The sequence below is a fragment of the Sinocyclocheilus rhinocerous genome, unplaced genomic scaffold (assembly GCF_001515625.1).
Source record: "Sinocyclocheilus rhinocerous isolate Xijiao unplaced genomic scaffold, SAMN03320098_v1.1 scaffold2882, whole genome shotgun sequence".
In the NCBI taxonomy this organism is placed as follows: Eukaryota; Metazoa; Chordata; class Actinopteri; order Cypriniformes; family Cyprinidae; genus Sinocyclocheilus; species Sinocyclocheilus rhinocerous.
The window spans coordinates 193,556-218,073 of record NW_015644632.1 but is presented as its reverse complement, the minus strand read 5'-3'; the positions used below and the strand labels follow the sequence as shown (position 1 = coordinate 218,073).

The 24,518-nt window shown below is 37.4% G+C and overlaps 1 protein-coding gene across 2 annotated transcripts; it reads right to left on the bottom strand.

Moving 5' to 3' along the window:
- Positions 1–5,678: 5,678 nt before the first annotated feature.
- On the bottom strand, positions 5,679–11,533 carry LOC107758714 (retinol dehydrogenase 7-like). Of its 2 annotated transcripts, none has more exons than XM_016576513.1 (5): positions 11,413–11,533; positions 9,580–10,013; positions 9,342–9,494; positions 6,471–6,604; positions 5,679–6,303 (listed from the first exon to the last, which is right to left on the bottom strand). In XM_016576513.1, the coding sequence occupies exons 2-5, from the start codon at positions 9,962–9,964 to the stop codon at positions 5,941–5,943; spliced, it is 1,035 nt and encodes a 344-aa protein (XP_016431999.1). In that variant the 5' UTR covers positions 9,965–10,013; positions 11,413–11,533; the 3' UTR covers positions 5,679–5,940. The 2 variants fall into 2 exon arrangements, with proteins under 2 accessions (XP_016431999.1, XP_016432000.1); XM_016576514.1 differs by lacking the exon at positions 11,413–11,533 and adding an exon at positions 10,752–10,770.
- Between the last annotated feature and the right edge of the window lie 12,985 nt (positions 11,534–24,518).

Genomic DNA, 24,518 nt, shown 5'->3' with positions numbered 1-24,518 from the left:
AGCATTTAAACATTAACCATGTAAAGCCTACTTCAATGCCTCTAAATGATCAACATGATCAAAACATTGCTGAAAAACCTGTTGAAAATAATCTACTACACGCCTTCTGTCGCCTGATTGATAGTTTAGACATTTTTAGCAAGTCTATTGTGTTGCATTCTATTATTCAAACATCCACCTTCAGTTTGTGCTTCACAATTTTTTTTGCTGTTTTATCAAGTGAATGTAAGAATACATTTTTTATGTTAGTAATATTTCAAGATGCACACTTACAACTTTGGTTTACTTGATTATCTTTTTTTTATTTATTTTTTTAATTAAAATCATGTTCAAATGTGAGTCTCAAATGTGATCATCAGGCTTTTGAGAAATGTTTATTTGTCATATTATTAGAGATATAGAGTGATGACTGATATTTATATCATTTTATGTAAGTATCTGCTGTACTGTTATTAAAAATAAATAAATAAATAAAGGCTGCCCACTGCTTTGAGTGTGTGCTCACGGTGCGTGTGTGTGTTCACATTAAGGGGGTCTGAATACTTTCCGTACCCACTGTATGTGTGTGTGTGTGTGTGTGTGTGTAACTTAACCGTTAACTATAATAAACTGTTTCAATAAAGGTCCAGTAAACTTTTGAAAATTTCAAAACTATACAGAATATATATATATTCTGACTATTACCTCATATGTCAGGCTTTACAGGGTTAACATAAAACCTTTTAATATTAAGAAACATTTAAATATGATTGCCTGATTTGTTGAGTGAACAATAAAGCTCCACTGTGCAACTGTGACAGATCTGGTGGACAGACAGTTTTATGAAGTGATGAAACTGTAATAGTGCTGTATTATGTAGCATCGTCGTGCTAGATTTGACTTCTGGAGTGTTAGACAGGGACTTTTGGCCCTGTGGTTGGAAAGGAGGCCCTCTATCTAAGTATATCTTTGCAAACTGTGGACAATGACACACTTCTGTGAATGTACATACACAGGTTACTGAAAGTAGTGGGATGATTATCAAAATCTAACGAAATGGGTCAGAGAGCAATACACTTCCAGACATTGGTTAAACAGAACTGAAACACTTTATAAATAAAACCTTTTTATTAAAACCTTTGACCTAGAGTAACATCATATCCACAAAAGTAGGAAACATTACAGGAGGGACTGGTCACCCTACTGGTGAAAGAGGCTTTTTAACCACTGCAGCAGAACATAGCTTGTCTTATCAGGAGTTTTATCTATTTAAATGAAGCTTATCGTAGTTCCTCGTACTACATCTGTGAACAACACATTGAGTTTGCATACAGATGCAATATGGCGTCATAAAATGCCCAAATTTACATTACAAATTCTCCAAACAGTTTTATACACAGTAAGTTTCTAGGTCATTTAAAAAAAAATTTTAAATTTTATTTATTATGGTGATGCAAAGCTGAATTTTCAGCACATGATCTTTTCGAAATCATTCTAATATGCTGATCTGCTGCTCAAGAAACATTGCTTCATATTTTTGTGGAAACCATAATACAGTATTTTCAAGATTATTTGATGAATAGAAAGTTCAAAATGTTATATATATATATATATATGAAATTTTTTTTTAATAAATAAATAAATAAAGGCTGCCCACTGCTTTGAGTGTGTGCTCACGGTGCGTGTGTGTGTTCACAACTGTGTGTGTGCACTTGGATGGGTGAAATGCAGAGCACAAATTCTGAGTATGGGTCACCATACTTGGCTACACGTCAGGTCACTTTACTTTAAATATCTTAATATAATTAATATCTTTATTTTTCTGCATATAATTTTGCTCAGTTTGGGCCTTTGAATAAAATGTGGGTATTTTTTTCCCCTCCTTGAGTAAGTGCCACATTCTCACTATTTCATACTATAAATGTCTGATGTATTAAATGTGATACTCAACAAAAACTTACATGAATACATATATATTCCATAAAATAGTTATACAGTTAAATAGTTATATATAGTTATAAAGGCAGAAATTAAATACTTTTCACATACAACATCATGACTTGACCTTGAGTAACATTATAGCCACAAAACCAGGAAACATTACAGGAGGAAAACCCTACTGGTGAAAGAGGCTTTTTAACCACTGCAGCAAAACACAGGTATATATACAGTGGGTACGGAAAGTATTCAGACCCCCTTAAATTTTTCACTCTTTGTTATATTGCAGCCATTTGCTAAAATCATTTAAGTTAATTTTTTTTCCTCAGTGATGCAAAGCTGAATTTTCAGCACATGATCTTTTCGAAATCATTCTAATATGCTGATCTGCTGCTCAAGAAACATTGCTTCATATTTTTGTGGAAACCATAATACAGTATTTTCAAGATTATTTGATGAATAGAAAGTTCAAAATGTTATATATATATATATATATGAAATTTTTTTTTTTTTTTGAAGAATTTTTTTGTATCAATTTAAAAGTCTTTGGTGTCACTTTTGATCAATTTAACACATCTTCAATGAGAAAAAAAAACATTACTACCCTAAAGTTTTGAAACAGTAGTGTTTTCCTTCTGAGGGAACTCAAACTGCGTCCTCAGCGGTTGCTATGGGGAACGCCTTCGGCACGACTGGTGTCTGAAGCACATTTTTAAATAGGACAATATCATTGGCCGGCGACAGCCTGTGACATCACTACCGGCTCGACCACAGTATAAAAGGGCGCCGGGAGAATACGTCATCCTCTTCATCGTCTTCAAGGACTGTTTTGTTTGAAGCATGTGCATTCCGGTAAGAACGCTGTTCTTTTTCCACCATGGCCGTGGAAGCGTGTCAGGAAGGAAACCACTCGAGGCTGTCTGGATGAGCACTTCCTTTCTGGCCATAACCCTCCAGCTCAAGTTAGCCTCCCATTCCTTCCCGATCTCCATGTTGAGATGGACAAGGCTTGGAAAAATCTGTTCTCCTCATGAATCCACAGATTCCAACATTCCAGTTATGCCAACATCAAGGAGATGCGTGAACACGGATATGAGAAGATGCCCCCTGTTGAAGAGACGCTAGCCCGCTATCTCTCTAGGGGAGAGACATCTTCTCTTAAGGCTCTCATTTTGCCATCCAAACCCCTACGTGATACATCTCATTTGAATGGCAAGGCATACACGGCAGCAGGTCAGGCTGTAGCTGCATTGCATACTATGGCGTTGCTTCAAGCCTACCGGGCTGACCTGCTGAAAGACCTGGATAAGGGTCGGGGTCTTTCCCCTGACGAGGTAGCTGAGCTGTGTTACACCACAGACCTCGCACTCTGTGCCACAAAGCAGACCGCCACTGCCATCAGCAGGTCCATGGTGGGCATGGTGGCAATGGAGAAGCATCTGTGGGTGAATCTGTCCGACATCAGGATGAAAGAGAAGGGCTTTCTCCTGGATGTGCCAGTATCACCTTCTGAACTTTTCGGCACTCCTGTTGAGATGGTGGACAAGAAGTTTAAGGATGCGAAGATGCGCTTGGTTGCCTTTAAGTCCTTCATTACTTGAAGGCCCAAGTCTGAGCCCAAATATCAAGGGGGGTCCTGGCCCATCCCGGTCCAAGGACCAGTGACGGGCTCAGAAGACTAGTGTTGCCAATCGGAGGTGTGAGTCAAACAATAAGACATGAGGAAGGTAATCCAGAGGAGGCGTTCTCAGCGCTCTAGTCTGGACCAGAGTAAGAAGGAACATCTCAGGGAACGAGACACTGCGTCCTCTTTTCTTGCCATGCCTCGGAGGCGAGGTTCAGATGAAGAAGTGGATGACGTGTTCTCCCAAACTAATAATTGCTGTTGATAGTGTTCATCGTCTGTTTGATTACGTCTTTAATTGATTTTTCCGTACATTTCTGCCATTTCACATGTACATTGACTGACAGTCACCACTGATGAGCTACCACTAAATATTGTAGAAACGTAATTTGCTGTAAAGTTGCTTTGCAATGATTTGTATCGTGAAAAGCGCTGTACAAATAAACTTGAATTGAATTGAATTTTTATACTGTGGTCAAGTCAAGTCACCTTTATTTGTATAGCGCTTTATACAATACTGGTTGTGTCAAAGAAGCTTTACAGTGTCAAACAGGAAAATAGTTTGTTAATAATGCAAGAAGACAATAACAAAGAGTCATTTTTCCAGCTGAAGTCAGTTCATTGATGGTGTCGGCAGTAGTGTCGTCACAGGCTGTCTCCATAGCGGCCGCTAGAGGACACAGTGTCTCGTTCCCTTCTCAGGGAACCTTGGTTACATGCGTAACCTGAGACGATTTTAAAGGGGTCATGAACTGAAAAATCTAATTTCCCTTGATCTTTTGACATATAACAGGTCAATGTACTATAAAAACATCCTGTAAGTTTCAGAACTTTCTCGTTAGTTTAAAAACAGCTTTTACTGAAACCAAGCTCAGAAAATTACTAGTTTTGGAATGTGCCACTTAATGATGTAATAGTGTGGCTAAACACCGCCTCCGCAGGAGAAGATCAATGCCTACTTCTACATCACTGCCTCTTTAGCCCCGCCCACTGATTCGCGTTGTAGTAGGAGGAGAGAAAACACTAGAGAGACGCAAACACAGGATTACTCCATCAACAGAACCATACAGATGATATTACAAGATTACAAAACACTGTGTAGTGTAAGTTGTGAAAAATTGTCTTTGAATTGCCTTCCTTCTGATTACATGCAGTATCTAGATTGGACGCGAGCGCTGTTGCTTCATGTTGCGAATCATTTTCTCTTTCAGGTCAGAAGCGGCATGAATGCTTGTATGTCAGAAATAGAGCAGGACATAATTTTACTGTCAGGAATTTGTTATGTCAATCCGTGCCGAATCCAGTGTAGACAGAATCACCGATTATAATGGGTTCTGTTGTCTATTGTCGCTTTCGGTGTAAACACGGGGTAAAATTAGCAAAGAGCTCCAGATCGTGTCAGTGAATCACTGTTTGTTTGTTTGCTTTACTTTGCTACGGATTAATTTTTAAACAAGACAGTATGATGCAGGCTTTTCAGAGAGACTGAAAGTAAAAGATAATGCAGTGCTGAGTCTGACTAGAGCGGATCCGACAGTAATGTCATAATGTAAACATGCTTTTACCAGTATTGCATTGTCTGTTCCAGACAGTTTGATATACGGAGTATTTATACGTTTTTAACCCAAATGACCCATGTTGTTTTCAGAGTACATCACAGCAGCATCCCTCTGTTATTTTAGCAAGCAAAACTGTTAGCCAATCATAGCAGTGGGCGTTTAGTTGTGAGTGTTGAATGCGCCCCACCTATAAAAACAGACCGTTCTGCAGAGAGGCTCAAAAACAGGATAAAAAAATAGCCTATTACTTCTAAATTATGATGTATTTTTGATCACACTAACATTATAAGTGAACCTCAGAGAACATTATAAAAAATAAAAAATAAAAAAAAAATGCAGTTCATGACCCCTTTACGGTTAACCTGTCACATTTTTTTCTTAGGTTTTCAGCCTTTCACTTTCAATAGTTTCAATGGTCCTGTGGTGTTTTGAATGCATTTGTAAAAGCATAAATATTCCACATAGTTTCTCAACTCGTATGAAGTCATAAAAACATCTGTAATAACAGTCACAGTTCAGGACACCTCATGTGTCCAATTAAAAAGTGGATGAATTGGAAGACTTTCTTGACCTTTGAAGTCCTTTTAATGTTGCCTATGATAAATTCTTCAGCAAGATTATCTATGATAAAGAATTTATGTTTTTACTCAGAAAGAAAAGGGAAAGGAGTACATAACCTACATTTATAGTAAAGAATGTTTCAGAACATATTGTGTACAACTGTCCAGAAAAACTTTGTAACATGTCTTATGTTAGAGTTACATCAGTCTTACAGCAACACTTAGGACTCGAGTCGTCTATGTAAAGCGAGCTCTCGTAGTCCGATTATGAATAAACAAATTAGGAGTAAAGCATTACTTTACGCTTGCGATACATCAAACTTACATGAAACACAGAATCAGTGATAAAAGTGGGGAGAAAAGGGCATATGTAGAAAAAAAACATCTCTCTCCAGGAAACAAGCAGGTATCGGGTTTGAGGTTTGGGAGCAGTGAGAGCATGTAACATGGCATTGATAACCATAGAGCAATCTTTAAATCCTGAAGTGCACAATGAATTAAAATATTCACATGCCATCTCAATGTATTTTTTGTTGAATGTTAGTTTACGTGCATCATCAAATTCATCCCATACGTCTTGTGGGGTTTTCTTGTGCAGAATGTTTGTGGCTATGCCAAAATTTCCAGGCTGAATAATACTGACCTACAAGAACAGAACAATAAAATAATGCACTGTTTAAAGCAATGTCCTATTTGTAATGAATAATAATAATAATAATAATAATAAAAGTCCAACAAAAGAGTCCACTTAGGTCAGTAAACATCAATGACAATGTGAGTTTCCCTTTAAAAGAACACATCAGGCCTCACCTTAACTCCAAAACTGGCCATCTCTACTCTCAAGCAGTCTGCAAATGCTTCCAGTCCCCGTTTGGATACACTGTATGCTCCCATGTTCAGACAGTTGAAGAAAGAAAAGATACTTGACACATATAACATACGACCTAAGAATGAATGATGAAATTAAAAGAAGCAGTAAGTAACACTCTCAGGAAGAAAAAAAAGTTGCAACTGGTTTAACTGGTGCAGTAGTACCATTTCAAAAGGGTACACTTTGTGCCTATTTTTTACCTCTAAAGGGTGAGTATTACTACCTTAAAGGTATATATTACATAAAGTCTGCATATTAGTACCTAAATGGCAAATATCAGTGGTCAACTATTGTTAAGGCAGATATATTGGCTGATATTTGGCATTTTTAAGTTATCTACATCACTTAGTAAGCTTTTCTGTTTGGCCAATAAGCCCATAAGTGTCGGAAACAGCTTTTATTTAGACAGCACTTAGAACACTTGACCGGAGCGCAGATGAGAGCATAATCTTTAAATCATTGATTTCAAACATTGCTGCACTATACAGTTTGCTGCCATGTCATGTCAGTGTACTGTATGCAAAATTAGCATTACCTGGTCTTTATTTGACGAAATATGATTCCCAGATCACACAAGCTTACTGGGTGCACTGTTGGTCAGTGTTTACTTCCTTTTTAGTCATGTTTTTAACTGTTTGTGAAAAATACTAATAATAGGATTACAGAATCAAGAAGAATCAGTTTATTTTACAGATTTATCAAATTTAAATGATTTTCCCCAGCCAGATTAATTTATGAATTCATTATTTCTAATTTAGTAAATATGTAAAATAAATCAATTTCATTTGATCAATTGCATGTTATTTAAATTAAATACTGTAATATCATATAAACCAGCTTTATATAGGCCACCATGCTTTCTAAGATGATCAGAAAACACAAATCAGTCAACCACCTGTAAATATAACCTTTTAAAAGGGTGCTACCCCAGTGACAGTCTTTGTACAGTAAAGGAATCATTTAAAGTGCCCCTATTATGCCATTTGGAATTCTGCCTTTCACGCAGTCTGTAATGTAGCTGTATGTGTGAATGTAAACGATCTGCGAAGTTGTAAAGCTGAAAGTGCATGATTAATAAAGTTACTGTCTCCCAAAAGAAAGAATTGACTCTACACAGCCTAAACGAGTCGTCAGTAATTCAAATCCTACTTCTGTGATGCTACACGTCACAGGGTAACACATTTGCATAATGCCCGCCTATGTTCTATGTTGACCCGCCCTCCATCACTGTAGCTTGTTTGTGTGGTTAACATCATGTCGAGAAGACGCTGTGCACCAGTGGTGGACGAAGTACACAAATCAAGTACTTGAGTAAAAGTACAGATACATATAATAAAATATTACTCCAGTAAAAGTACTCCTTTTTCATTTTTTATTTTGCAATTTTATATAGGCTACTTAATTTAATTTTATATTTATTTTTCCCTCAGATGTAATCTATCTAGGTGGTTGAATAAAAATATTTGGACTTTATGTCTAAAAATTACCTCAATTTAGCACTAGCAAGCTTGTTAGCTAGACAGTTAGCATCAGCTAACAATATTTACTTATTTTCAGTATGGTTATGATATCTGTCTAGTCGGGTAGCTAATCCAAACAATATAAAAATGTATACTGTTGTAAACGGTTCATTTGAATCAGTGAGTTGTCGACTCGAGAACAGCTGCAATCGGTTAATTCTAGTAACTCCAGTAACGAATTAAAACTACTCCGTTACTGTCCACCACTGCTGTGCACTACGCTGTGAAAGTAAATTGGTTTTATTTTGACTTCCGAAAGATGAGGCTGCAAAGAATCAGTGGTTACAATTCACAGCAGTACAACCCCAATCTTTTTTGTGTTACTGACGACTGTTTCTCTAATCTCGGGGAGTTTAATGCGGGATTCACAAACGCTTGCTCTTGAAAGATGAGCTCAGTACCCAGTTTATTTGGACCAGCTGGCTCCACTGAATCAAAACCTGTAAGTATGATAAATAATAGATGTTTATATTTTCTATCGGGCGTTCAAAATACACAACCATGGCAATGGGTGTATCGTTTCAGACACGCGCTGTACACAGTCGACCAATCACAACAGACCGGGCCATCTGACCAATCAGAGCAGAGTAGGCTCACAGAAAGGAGGGGTTTACAGAGACTGAATCTCAGAACTGCTTCAAACGAATCGTTGGAAAATGAGGTGATATTAAATGCATATTTTGAGAAAACAAAAGCGTTTTTTGACCTTGCATATATGTAAACGATGTTGATGTGTCTGCATTCAAGCATTTCAGTGGGCTTAAATTCAACCTTTACAGCAGATTTAGTTCACAAACAACTGACAGTTTTGACCTAAATATGATTTTCAGTTACAATAATTAGGGTGACAATACGTGCCATTTTCCCAGGATGCGGGATGGAAAAACCTGTAAGTATGATAAATAATAGATGTTTATATTTTCTATCGCGCGTTCAAAATACACAACCATGGCAATGGGTGTATCGTTTCAGACACGCGCTGTACACAGTCGACCAATCACAACAGACCGGGCCATCTGACCAATCAGAGCAAAGTAGGCTCACAGAAAGGAGGGGTTTACAGAGACTGAATCTCAGAACTGCTTCAAACGAATCGTTGGAAAATGAGGTGATATTAAATGCATATTTTGAGAAAACAAAAGCGTTTTTTGACCTTGCATATATGTAAACCTATTGCAGGAGACTCCCAAAACAATATTAGGAACCTTAAAAAAGGGATAACAGGGGCACTTTAAATCAACAATGACTTTCGTGCATTATACACAAGTTAGAACAGAAGGCAGCAATGACCTTTGGATGCTCTAATGAGTGACAAGAATGGGATGGTGACTCTGATGGCACCAAAGAGGTTAACGTCAGCCATGTTCTGGAAGTCCTTGGCAGTGCTCCACTCGGTCTCTCCCCAGTCACTGATTCCAGCATTATTTACCACAGCGTAGAGACCTGAAAAATTTATACAGAACAAGAGGGATTTCATTCTTGAAATATGAAATACTATTAATAAGACACTTTGAAGTGTTTAAGCTACCCTTCTCTGGCAAATTTGCTTGCACAAAATCCTTGGCCAAGCTGACATCTTCATCTTTGGTCACATCCAGCTTGAGCACCTTTATACGGTCAGAGCCTTCTTCAACCAGACTCTGAGCCCCGGGACCCTCAGGACATAAACATCCGGCAAACACAGTGAAGCCCATGCGGTCCAGTTTCTTTGCAAGGTGATGTCCAAATCCACTATCACAACCTGTAATCAACACCGCCCGGCTGAATCCATCCGACAAGCCATTTTCTGCGTGGAATACCGTTTTAGCCCAGAGCATGAAGCAGATGACCAGACCGAAATATGTGTAAATGTGTTCGCTCAAACAGTTGTAGGAAATGAGCAGGACAGTCACGCTGAAAAACACTGGCTTCATTGTGAATTACGAGCTCATAAACTCAATCCATGAGCTTGGATTGAGGAACCTTTAAATTGAGGAAACAGAAAAATAACAACATGAAAAATTACAACTGAAAGTAGCATCAAAACACAAGTGGATTAAGGGACCTCACAATTATCAGCAGTTACATAATAAGATATCATACAGATAAACATGCAGAATTGTTACAGCATTATTTTACCTTGTGGTATCTGTTGACATGCAAACACACACAAACAAAAAAGATGAGTAAGATCGTACTCTACCGCAACTAGGTCATGATCAAAGACAGATCGATCAAGTGATTAAGAGCTGTGATCGGATTTACTGTAAACTACAGGCAGTAATTCAAGATAATCAACAGATACGCAGACACAATTCTTCCAGTTTGAGGTTTCATATACAGACACGTTCCATGGTTTAATCACAAAAGCAGATACAGGAGATTTGCATTGATTCTTTTAAGGAAGAATGACACAAGCTTTCACATATATTAACACAATAAGACAAATATAAAGATGCATTTTACTGGAAACTGCTAAAATGCTTGTCCGATTTACATTTAAAAGACAAAAAACACAGCAGCTTCAAAATGTACTTTTTTGGACCATAATTTACTCCATTATTCCAAAAACCCTCAGAAAACCCTCAGAAAACTTCTGAGGGAACCACTAGTTTGGAAATGTTAATTCTGTTCTGGACATTGGAACCTAAAACTGACTAAAAATTAAAATTCTGTTGTAATTTACACACTCTCATGTCAGCCTGGTAATCATTCACTTACATTGCATGTAAAAGTGCAGCGTGGACATCACTTAGATCACCTTGTTCATTGGCAAAAAGTCATTTTGATTTGAAATGACATGAGGGTGAGAAAATGGGAAAGCTATTCCTTTTAAAGGGGTCATATGATGTTGCTAAAAAGAACATTATTTTGTGTATTTGGTGTAATGAAATGTGTTTATGCGGTTTAAGGTTAAAAACCACATAATGGTGGTTGGGCGGCATTATGCTAATCTTCCCATATAGTGACGTAGATATGTGGGGGCGTGTTAGAACAAGTGTTTTAGGTTGGCGTGGCTGACTCTTAACTTTTATAAAGAATATCTCTTTGGATTTGAGACTTTAGTCTTTGCAACTTTACAGATCTTCTTTATGCACCAAGAGCTTGTAACACTCCAAAGAGAAAGAAAAAATTGAAATCGCATCATATGACCCCTTTAAGTACAGAGTATGCCTATATTGGTCTACAATGCAAAATTTGAAGTAGAAACAGTAGAGAGAGAGAGAAAGATGACTACGTGTTTTTAGACCCAAACTTTGGCAGCAGAAAGACCAATTCAGAAAAAAAGACTGTCAGTTTGACAGTTTTTGCTTCTTAACTTTTTAAAAAACGATACCGTGAACATGCTAGTTTTATATTGCTCTTCAGATCACTTACTCACCCCACTTGTTAGCTTTGCTGTTTCACTGTCTCTGTGCTTCATTTACAAGCTTAAACTAAACAAATAAGGATCAGATAGTGTAGGCCTCTGAAAGAAGTCTTTAACAAACGATTACTTTCAGCTGAACACCTCGTTTCCTCTTCTCTCCTCTTGAGTGCAATCGAAAATCAAACACTAGCAGGCCCTAGAGAGCCAGCGTTCGGAAGTCGGCTCATTCTGAATTTATTCTTTTGAACAGTTTGTTGAAAATGATTCAGTGTGAAGAGCGTTGTTAGATCAGACTATTAACCACTGAACCACTCACTCTACAGAAGGTTGGGTTAACCATTTAACCCAACCGCTGGGTCAAAACAGCCCAATTGCTGGGTTTGTCCCTATTTTACCCAGCACTAGGTTGTATTTAACCCAGCATTTTTTAGAGTGCTCTTTCGAACTGCTTGAATGATTAACTGATTCATTCATGTCGTCAGTCAGGTGTTCCCATTTTATTTTCCCTTTTATTATGTTTTATGATAGCAAAAGCACTGATTTAATGTTCTTTTAATCTCACGATCACAAACACTTTACAAAGCTGACAGGCTAATTTTTGTCTACAGTAGCCCACATACCAAGTCACCCGGGAAAATGAACACTTGACAAGGGCTTATTTATTATATTGACATCGTCTGAGAGCGATTAAACGGTAAAACTGTAGGCTGCTTTCTCACTTTTGATGAACTTTAAATGCAAACATGACGATCCATCATAGACCTCAATAAGGGAACGTAAACAACACACATGTTTGTTTAGAATTTAAATATCATCTGCTATACAAAGAGAACGTTTTCATGGGCAAGCATGAAAATTAAGTATTTGGTTATTATAGGAAATAAATTGGGATTATTTAGGGCTGCTAACTCTCAGACATTTGACAGGAGACAGTCACAGTCTCTGTTTCAGGCTGCCTAAACAAATATAATGCCAGATTATTAGCAAAGTTATGATCAGCTTTTTCCTGCATCTCAATCCTACATAGTTGTTATCCGTTGCATGTCGGAACGCTTTTCTGTTGAACACAACCATTTCTCAGACGAATAATGAATGTAATACATTAGAATCTTTTTCGTAATGGTCTCATGTTTTAGCTGGTTCTCCTCAACGACTGAAAATGTAAACGATTCAAATTAAACACTGTTGTCGTAAAGTAGTTCCAATTAGGACAATGTTAATGACCATAAATAAATGTAAAAAGATTTATGACTGCCAATACATATCTTTAATATTTGTAAATATATTACATATATTAGGTCATATCCTTTATGGTATTAGATTGTAAATATATTAGATTTAAGTATTTAAGATTATATATATATATCAATGCATGTTTGTGCAATTTTGCTATATTCCAGTGCTTCAGTGCTGATCAAAACTGTGCCGTGGCAAAAAAAAAGGTTGGGAAACACTGCTTTATTCAGTATTGCAGTGTCAACATCAACATCGCTAAGCATTAAATAAGTTAAAGCTTTGCTTATTGATGTGTATTAAGGATATGGAGTCTAAGTGCTGGAAGCAGTATGTCAAAATAGCTTGAAATGTTGTTCAGTGTGACAAGCAGTGTCCTGAGGCATTACATGCTATTGGAAGCTTCATCAAAAACTACTTTAAACAGCACTTCTACAGTTGTATTATAATTGTTATGCATGCAGTTTTTGTCACCATTTATTAATTTCGACTCAGACTGAATGGATAATTTGGCCTTTTAAAATTGACTTTCTCATTGAATTAATTACATTACTGAAACTATGAGATGACGAGCAATCACAGCATCTAAAATATAAACTTCCCCCACAAATATTAACCCAACATGTTAATGCATTTTTGTACACAATACGATGCATCCCTCCCCAAACTTACTTTTGGCTCTTGTGATGAATATCCAAGTAAAAGTTAATTCCCAAACACCAAGCCTTGTTTTTCACGGGATGGAGAAGTTGTCATCAGTCTCACAAAGTCTTCTTTTCAGTCTGACTTCAGTCTTCTTCAGCTGTATAATGGTAGGGAACCCTTCATTTATCCCACCTAACCAAACACCATGACACTCGTGATTGCAGCGGGAAATGCCACACTGGATGCATGGATTTGGATAAAAAGGATAAAGAACTTCATTATAAGTATCTGAAAGAAGATTATGAAACTGAAAACCTGATTTCATGTCTTTGTGAAGCAATAAACTGGAACAAGATGGTGGCAGCAGCAGTGAGCCATGAGAAAACAGAGAAGTCATTCGTTCACTCAAACGTATTCTAATCAAAAACATTAAAATGCAAAGTAGCCACTCAATAATAGCATAACACAAATTATACAATTATATAAAACAATTACTCTATATTATTTGTAATTCAGTGATATGAGCTGACTGTCATGGGAGAGATGTGTACCAGTCATATGATATATGTAACTAAGGAGACACAGGCATTTACTAAAACCAATGAAGTCAATAATATCTGGAGAAATCTATCCATAAGTCATCACAATCATCTCAATGTCTCTTGCTTTCCTGTCTCATGCCAGCCTAACATCTGCTAATTTTGCTGAAGGACACTTGTTTACATCATCACCTGAGATGTAAATTTCATGCATGAAAATTACATCATGACTGATATATTTCCAAGGCCAATACATCTGACACTTTTATTTATTTATTGTAAGTATCATCTGCTTTATTATATAATTTAAGTTGTATAATCCTTTTTTTATGTCAAGTGTTCATGAAAACAGAAACAGCATTTTAAAAAATTGGTTGATAAGTTTTCCTGTACGGTCGTTTAGTGACAGAAACTGGATTTTTATTTTAATGTCACAGAAAAGCCCCACACAGAACAGACAACATCAAAATGAACCCTAAATAAACCCTAACCCTATCCTTTGACAGTGATGTTCAAATATTTAAGCACTTTTGTCAGTGGTATGAAAATACTGATAAATAGGTCATCTATCCTATTTACAAATATGGATGATTGTAACTGTAAAAAACAGATTGCTTTTTTAAACAATGTTTTTTTAACATTCACGTGACAAAATTAAATATACATTTATGTAGTGTCTATTTACACTAACTGTAAAGATATTCTAGTGTAACAGATGTTGTCACATTATTATTTGTTATATTTAACAAATAACCCAACAGACCTCTCACCCAACAATCGGACTGGGTGCCGGGATGTCTGTGAACGATCCCTCCCCAGGACACTGGTTACCATGGCAGCCAGGACACCTCAGCCAGATAACATAGCTTTTATGGCTCAATGGAATTCAGAGTTTTACCCTCACTTAACTTACTTTGAAATAGACACATAAGTCCCATAGGAAAGGAATTTTTCCCATTGATTCATAGGCAAACCTTTCTATGAATGAACGTGCATATCCTCAGGACACTGTGTGTATTATTATGGTTTTTGTATATTGTCTTTTGTATTGTATACTGTTCTATGCATGCCTTATGAAAGAATTATTAGATAATGTAAGCCTATATTGAAACTCTCCTGACCACAACGGAGTCAGAATAACATCTCTGAAGTCATCATTCTTCAGCCCGGACTAACTTGATTGCAACTTCAAAACCATCGAACCATCAAGACTTTCATTAGAGACGCTCATTCAATGGCCAAGGCAATGCAAGGATCATTTAACTAATTTAACTAAACAAAACAGGTTTCGTATAACCTGTAGACCCGGTTTAAAAACGGCGCTGATGGTTTTTGCTCTGGTGGTTAACTGACTCCTGACGTTTCATTCCCTGGTTTCTGTAAAGGACTCCATTCATTCATTTCCACTTCCCCCATGTATGCGAGTGTGTATATGTTTGTTTAGACTAGTTATATGTGTTTAGTTAATAAAACTTTTGTGCACAAATTACATGAGTTTCTGATTCTGTCACTGCTTGCAGATCAATCTATCACACCTGATTCAACTCATCAGCTCATTAGTAGAGACTGCAAGACCATCGAACCATCAAGACTTTCATTAGAGACGCTCATTCAATGGCCAAGGCAATGCAAGGATCATTTAACTAATTTAACTAAACAAAACAGGTTTCGTATAACCTGTAGACCCGGTTTAAAAACGGCGCTGATGGTTTTTGCTCTGGTGGTTAACTGACTCCTGACGTTTCATTCCCTGGTTTCTGTAAAGGACTCCATTCATTCATTTCCACTTCCCCCATGTATGCGAGTGTGTATATGTTTGTTTAGACTAGTTATATGTGTTTAGTTAATAAAACTTTTGTGCACAAATTACATGAGTTTCTGATTCTGTCACTGCTTGCAGATCAATCTATCACACCTGATTCAACTCATCAGCTCATTAGTAGAGACTGCAAGACCTGAAGTGGGTGTGTCAGATATAGGGAGACATACAAAATGTGCAGTGCTGGGGGTACTTCATGGAGAGGTTTGAGAAACCCTGCTCTAATGCACTAGTACTGTAAGAAAGTTATTTTCTGTGGCCACGAAAATAATCTTTCTTAGAGTTGATATGAAATTACACCGAATGTTCACTAGACGAAAAGATTAGTTGATTGTAATATTAATTCTGCTACAGTTACTGCTGGCAGCTGAGATAATTAATTATAAATAATTGTAATTATTTATATACATTTCACCTTTGAGCTAAATTTCCTACATAGGTTCCAGTGGTTTATGATGACAAAAAACAAACAAACAAAAAATAAAACATGGATGACAGGCCCCTTCCAACCAATGCTTTAATTTTTCTAAGGCAAGCTTGATGACAAGTAACTAAGGGTTCCCAATGCCATAATTTTGCTCCACCGGGGTGAGTTTCTTGGAGAAGGCAGGGCATTAAGTTTGTAGAGGCATCCACTTTAACAACAAATGGCTTTTCAGGATCAGGATGGATCAAAAAAGGAGCTCAATGACGGAATCTCAACTAACTGTTGTTCTAGAGGACTTTCGATGGAAGTGGAGTTAGTCTTGCACTTGTGGAAACGAAGAAGAGGCTGATATGAAAACGGTCATGGAAACAGAAATTACCCCACTTCAAGACTTCTCCGGTTGACCAGACTCAAGCGTGTGACGGAAATGTTACGCCCCTACCATCCTGTGATGCCCTGTCCGGCTGGAGCGACGAGACAAAAACATTAAAACCCATTATAAATGAGGCATTTGTTGCATCCAGTGGGGACATAATTATAAAACCAGACTGGACGTGACAGCTATATATATTAAGAATATAATCAACGATTTGGAGTTGGGATAACCTCCAAACCAAAGCCGATACCTTTTTAAAAGCTCATTATCGTCAAATGTTTCTAAAATGTTTATATTCCGAGGCAGATTGCTGGCAACAGCCATTTAAGGATAATTCAGATTTGGTCTTAGTGACTTAGGAGTCCTTTTCACTACTCCTAACGTTTCACAGATTTAGGAGCTAATTTTAGCGCTAAAAGATTTCATGGGGACTTCAAGGACAATTCAGGCCATGCATCTTTTTTGTGGGGAAAATGATTTGAAAATTGAAAAAAAGAAAAATCTTTTTAAAGGGGTCATATGATGCTGCTAAAAAGAATATTATTTTGTGTATTTGGTGTAATGACATGTGTTTATGCGGTTTAAGGTTAAAGAAACACATTATTTTCCACATACTGTACATTATTGTTTCTCCTCTATGCCCCGCCTTTCTGAAACGCGTCGATTTTTACAAAGCTCATCGGTCTGAAAAAGCGAGGTGTGCTGTGATTGGCCAGCTATCCAGTGTGTTGTGATTGGCCGAATACCTCAAGCGTGTGACGGAAATGTTACGCCCCTACCATCCTGTGATGCCCTGTCCGGCTGGAGCGACGAGACAAAAACATTAAAACCCATTATAAATGAGGCATTTGTTGCATCCAGTGGGGACATAATTATAAAACCAGACTGGACGTGACAGCTATATATATTAAGAATATAATCAACGATTTGGAGTTGGGATAACCTCCAAACCAAAGCCGATACCTTTTTAAAAGCTCATTATCGTCAAATGTTTCTAAAATGTTTATATTCCGAGGCAGATTGCTGGCAACAGCCATTTAAGGATAATTCAGATTTGGTCTTAGTGACTTAGGAGTCCTTTTCACTACTCCTAACGTTTTGTAACTCTTAGACCAAAAATTTCGGAGTCCTAGATTTAGGACTGACACTGCCATAATTTAAGATTTTCTCCTAAATCGGCGAGTTATGAGCTACTTTTAGCCTCAAGATGTTTTGTGAAAACGGGTCCAGGATTGTACCAGGTTTGCCCTAGTATAACGCCAGCAGTTGACGTCTCCACAACCAGAGTTCATGTTTCTCGACGCGAAGACAGCCTATTTGTAACTGGATGTGTCCCACACAGTAATGGATGATTCCTTGGCCAAGTGGCTTAACAATTATGGATTGGACTTGGTAGGAGGATTTGTTGGACAGAGTTCCCTGGAGATATAAATCGCTGGCTAACCCAGAGTCAATAAGGGCTATGACTGCAAAAGAAACAGTAAGAGCAACAGTGGTGGTAAGTGGAGGAGGGCAGGTAACATATCTCACCAATGGCTGTGGAGGTCGAACTGGACACGCTGCAATGTGTCCATTGGCAACACAATACAAACACAGTCGCTGGGTCAGCCAGCGATGCCACTTGACCAGAAGGAGATGCATATTGTCCACATGCATCGGTTAATTTCCTCGTTCTGGAGTGCCGAGCATAACTGACTGACAGATGGAGTGGGAGGACTGCAATATTTTGTTTCTCCAAACTGTTTTTCCATCCACTGGGCAACACGAATCGACAGTTGAATAAAGTGCTCAAGCCCCATGGAGTCATCATAAACCGAGAACTGCCAAGGTGCAAAACTTGAGTTCGTAGTCATTTACTGAACTTTTTCCTTGACATAAATGATAGAGTTGTTGACGAGTTCTCAGTTGGGCATCCAAACACTTTGCAGAAATGAGCGACGAAGCGGTCAAGAGATTGAGTTTCTGGTCCAGCCTGAATGAAGGATTTCTTGGCTCTTTCTGTGGTGAAATGATGTGGCTGCATCTCCAAGGCGAGTCAACACTGAAGAAGAAAACCATTGGAAGCCTCTGTGCCAGAGAAGGGAGCTGGATTGGACTGCTGACATAAACAAGTGGAGAAGAAGTGCTCGGGGGTGTGATGGAGGCGCTTGTGGATCCAAGAGTGGAAAGTGCACGGTGAAGAGTATCCACAAGATCCTTGAACTGATTGTGTCCTGCCAGGTCCATGATTGATGTTGGTCTGGCCTTCTGTCAGGGATATACCATACTCAGACACCCAAGCAGGACTTTGACAAGAAGCAAGATAGATGAATGCAGGCGAGTATAAAGCAGATAGACAGTTCCCTAATGATGACAGAATAATAACTCAAATTTCTCTTTAGCAGATGTGGATGACACACAGGGGACAGCGGGGCTGGAGAGCACACACCGCTGATGAGCATGGCGAGTATACAGGTAATATAATCCACAGGACGGGGACAGCAGAATTAGACAAAGGAGATTGCTTGAGTAATGTAGGAGATTATAGGAATAATCACTGAAGACTTACGAGCCAAACCACCTAGGTGAGCAGAGAGGGTAAGGAGTCTGTATTCAGATTCAAGGTCAGACAAGGAGTGGTTGTGAGGTGTGTGTTTATATGCTGGTGCTGCGGTGATGAGGAACAGGTGCAGGTGCTTAGTAATCAGGTGAGAGGGAGCGCTGCATGTGTGACGAGAAGCCTGGGGCAAGTTCAAAAACGTTTTGCACCGTTTTGTCGGGGCTGAACGCAGCCCTGGTGTATCTGTACTGTTAATTTGTCCAGGTGCTTCTTGTGTATCTTCATCCTCAGTGTGAATGTCTACAAAAGTGCAGATTGAAGCAAAAAAAATTTTAAAATTTAAAATAAAAGTAGATAAATAAAATATGAATATTTTAAACGAATAATATTTAAACTTATTTATTGGCTATGCATATATTTTAATTAATTTAAATTCAAAGTTTAATATTAATTGCCAGTTCATATAATAATTATTTGAATACATTATATGAATTATAAATAATTATAATTCATATAAAATTGCTATAATAAAAAATTGTCAGCAAAAGACAGGCAATTTTGTCTCTAAAATTCTTTGACTGTGCACTGCTTTTATTTGAAGCAAGAGATACAGGGGGAGTGGCTTTATTGCATCAGATATATGTCTTTTTGCTCACAGCTGATTGGTCCAGTTTGGGTTTGCGATCTCTAAACCAGAATAAAACCTGCTCCGGAGCGGGGTAGCCGTGTAGCGTAAGTTACCATGGTGACGAAACCTGCTCAAAACCAACCCGCCTACTTGAGCCTGAAAACTCAGTTTGCTCAAACCCGAACTTACCTGGGTAAAAACTGAAACCGGCTTTGTGCAACAGGCCTCAGAAAGCTGTCACGATTATGCCAGGCTTTCCCTCATTCATTTAACCGTTGAACTCACTAGAGTACTAACATGGACTTCTTTTCCCATCATCCTCCCTGGGACGTTTTGTGAAATGCCATAAAATCAGGAATATGTTATTTGTTCATTCTCTTTAACCTTTATTTAATTGACTAAAGTACAAATACATTTTTTTTCAAAGTTTTCACTGGCCAACTTAATTTTATTTTGTAAATATAAACAAATTTAGATTTTGATGGCTGCAACACACTCCAAAAAAGTTGGGACAGAGGACGTTTGTTGGGACAGAGGACGTTTTGTCCAATCTCACTTGATACAAGACTTCAGATGCTCAGCAGTCAGCAAAAAAAAAAAAAAAAATCCAAATTTAAAATTTAAAATAAAAGTAGATAAATAAAATATGAATATTTTAAACAAATAATATTTAAACTTATTTAAACGCTATGCATATATTTTAATTAATTTAAATTCAACGTTTAATATTAATTGCCAGTTCATATAATAATTATTTGAATACATTATATGAATTATAAATAATTATAATTCATATAAAATTACTATAATAAAAAATTGTCAGCAAAAGACAGGCAATTTTGTCTCTAAAATTCTTTGACTGTGCACTGCTTTTATTTGAAGCAAGAGATACAGGGGGAGTGGCACTCACTTGATACAAGACTTCAGATGCTCAGCAGTCTCTGATTTCTCCTTTTCATGACTGGTCATACATGTTCAATAGGAGACAGATCTTTTTTGAGAAGAGCTCTGGCCCAGAGAACCCGACAGCATCACTGCATAGAATTGATGTATAGCTTTCTCCTAGAGTTACAGAGATTCAAGTTGCATTTAATAATGCAGCGGCAGACTGCGTTAAGTGACAGCGGTTTACCAAAGTACTCCTGAGCCCATGTGGCTATATTTACCACCGCAGCATGACGGTTATTCATGCAGTGCCTTCTGAGGGCTCAAAGGTCACACACATTTAACTGAGGTTTCCTGCCTTGCCCTACACAGACTGAGATTTCCCTGGATTCCCTGAATCTTTTCACAATATTATGTATGGTAGATGGTGAAAGACCTAAATTCGTTGCGATTTTGCATTGAGAAATGTGATTTTTTTATTTGCTTGACACCTGGCACAAAGTGATGAGCCATGATCCAGCTTTGCTTGCAAAGACTGAGATGCTCCTTTTATACCCAAACATGATTCCCTCACCTATTACCAATTCACCAGCTTACTGTGAACAGTTTCAAAACAGTTTGACTTGAATATTCTATAACCTTTTCACTTTTATTATGCCTCTGTGCCAACTTTTTTGGAGCGTGTTGCAGCCATCAAAATCTAAATTTGTTTATATTTACAAAATACATTTAAGTTTGTCAGTGAAACATTGGAAATCTTTTCTTTGTACTTTTGTCAGTTAAATAAAAGCATTAACAAACCACAGATTCTTGATTTTATTGCATTTTACAAAATTTTACATTTTATATTCAGTAACACACTTCATAACATATGGATGTACATGTGATAAGATATGGTACTCCATGTGTATAAATATATTGCACATATATTTGCTCATGCAGTACACACACACACACACACACACACACACACATATATAGACATGTATAATATATTTCTTATATTTTATAATTATTTACATTTTTCATATTTTCATATACAGCTAGTTAACAACAGCACAAGACATACCAGAAACCCTTTTACATTCCAAAATAATAGAACATTAAACACTAACAGGACTCCCACTATATTAATACTGAGAAAACACATGAAATAACACTTAATTTCAAGATTTACTCTCCTTTTACAGTTAGAAACAAAGCATGCTGGGAACTAGAAATCTGCTGTAACTCATTCTGTGAATGTGTGTATATATGCGTGTACGTATACCTACGTCTGATACCTCTAAAGGGCTTTCCTACAGTGATGGAAACAGCTGCATTGCTCTTCAACTATGTCTTCAGGAACGTTGGTTTACCAGAGGAGATCATCTCCGACAGAGGACCGCAGTTTACGTCTGGAAATCCTTCTTTTCACTCCTGCGTGTGATCGTCAAATTATCATCTGGATACCATCCTCAGACCAAACAGGTAGGAAGATCCAGGAAATCTAGCACTTTTTTGCACCTTTTGCCAGAGCCACCAAACCTCACCGCTCCAGCACCGGTTCCTAGCATGGGCCGAGTGTGCTCAAAATTCTCTTTGTCAACCAGAGACTGGATTAACACCATTCCAATGCATACTTGGTCGCCAGCCACCTCTGTTCCCCCGGGATGGGAACCATTGAACGTCCCAGCGGTCAATCATTGGTTTTGGGAATGCGAGAGTGTTAAAACTTAAATGTGCAAGGCTTACAATGTCATCCATTATTTTAGCTGTTATGCGGCTTGATAATGCAAACTGGTTTTGTGTTATCATATTTTACACAGTTTTGTAGCACACATAATTTTACAGTTTACTGCTAATGAATTGGAAGTCTTGCACGCTTACAGAAAATAGCTTACATCCATGTTGCAAAATAAGGTGGATAAATATGCATTGTATCAGCCTGTATGAAAACCTGTTTATTCTGTGCGTGTCTGAATTGTGAATTTTGTGAGATGGTCTGTCCATGCAAAGGCTTTGTTAACTGGAAGTGGTTGGGAGATTTCTGCTGATACTGGACATTTGAACAGGTGAACTATCCCTTTAATTGTGTTAAAAGTGACAAATTTAACACCAGTTGTTTCTTGCTGGAACATCACAAATGTGGTGTTTCCAAAAACCTCTGTTGCACTAGATCTGTCCTGTATTAGAGTCTGGCAGGTGCAGGACAACAGATTGATAAGTGTGAACTGGTGCCTTGGTTCAAAAACCTTTAGTCCTTAGCCCTTAGTAGGCAATGGTAGAAATCGGTCAGGCAGTAAAGATACAACAAATACATATTCAAGTAATTTACCAGTTTTATCATTATTATTAAACCTTTTTAAATGACAAATTACTCCTATAACATTGTAGTAATTACTGGCAATATTGTAATAGTGTCTAACCATTTTTACAATAACCTAATTGCATCTTCTTCTTCTTTTTTATCAGCAGTTGGGAAACAAGAGCAACACTTCCTCAAACCGGAGACCTTATCCCTGTAAAGCCTGACATACTTTTTTTATTTTTTATTTTTTTTAAATGGAAGAGTTTATTAAAACTTTAGACACAATTTCATAAAATCCATATGTTTTTTATGTTTTGTATCATATTTGATACAGCAGGCTTTTATGGCTCATGTAGTGTGATATAGTGAGAATATGGAGCTCAAACTTGAGGAGGAAAAAACACAGTTTTATTCAGAGGCAAAATTTTCAATTTGGTTCAGATGCTGATATTTATACTGTATGGCCAAAGAGATGAAATTCTACAATGCAATGATGATTGAGAGATGGATGAACATATAAAGTTTTTTCTGAAAAAATGTCTGGATAATCAAATAAATAAAGTTGTTTCAGTCCATTAAGTGTTCATCTTGAAATATTACTGACAATATAAAAGTTATTCTTATGTTTACTTTATAAAAATCAGTAAAGATTTCACGGCACAAGCTGAAGGTGGACGTTTGTGTAATTATACTAAAAGACCTTTTACTAGATAAAAAAAGTATGAACTATCAATCATGTAGTAAATTGTGTTTGTTTAACAGGTTTTTCAGCAGAGATTTGATGATGCTGATCATTTGGAGGCCTTAGAAATTTTTGTATCAAATATGATACAGTAGACTTATAGGATTATAGAGCAAAGCATGGGGATGTATCTTATGCAAGTGGGTCAACAGCTGCAAGCATCTAAGGTACATGCAAGCCAACAGTGACTCACACTGTATGTGTTTATCTCTTGTGCTTGTTGGTGTGAATTTTCCTCACAGTATCTTAAAAACAATGGAACAAGCATGAACATGTTTGACTCTTAATATGTATTAATGAATTTACAGCTTCATATGTGATCAGAAAACATATGATTGCTGATTAATCAACATGTTTCTAATGCTTGCCAACCATTTACAATTGCTGATAATGCTGGATTTAGGTTGGATGCAACCTTTATTCCTCCATAAAAGCAATCATTAAACCTTAACCTTAACCCTAATGAGGAAAAGGAGACCATAGACGAGGCAAAATAACTTATGTAAAGGGCCAAACCTCCAAGTCTCACTTCTGACATATGGACATCAGTGCATATGGATGCTTATGCATTTGGCAGATACTTTTATCTGAAGCAACTTACATTGCATTCAAGGTTTTTTATCAGTTCACGCATTCCCTGGGCACTGAACCCATGACTGGCCTTGCAACTCACTCATTGTTCTTGCGTGTGTGTGTGTTTGGACTTTATTATATTTTAATGCATGCATTGCAGGGCACATCAGTTCACTTTCCTGCATTTCCCTTTATTATTCATTGTTGGGTAAATGTCCATCGGCACCGCAGCACAAAGCTTAGATGTAAACGTTAAGGGTCAAAATAGCTATGGATGTTTCTGAGATTATGAAATATACAGTTCTTAGATGGAGTTTAAAATGACAAATAAGTACATTAGTAAGATAAGATCACTAGAATTGGATTTGGTGGAGGGTATAGGGGAGTCCAGTGAAAAAAAAATGGAATATTATATATATATA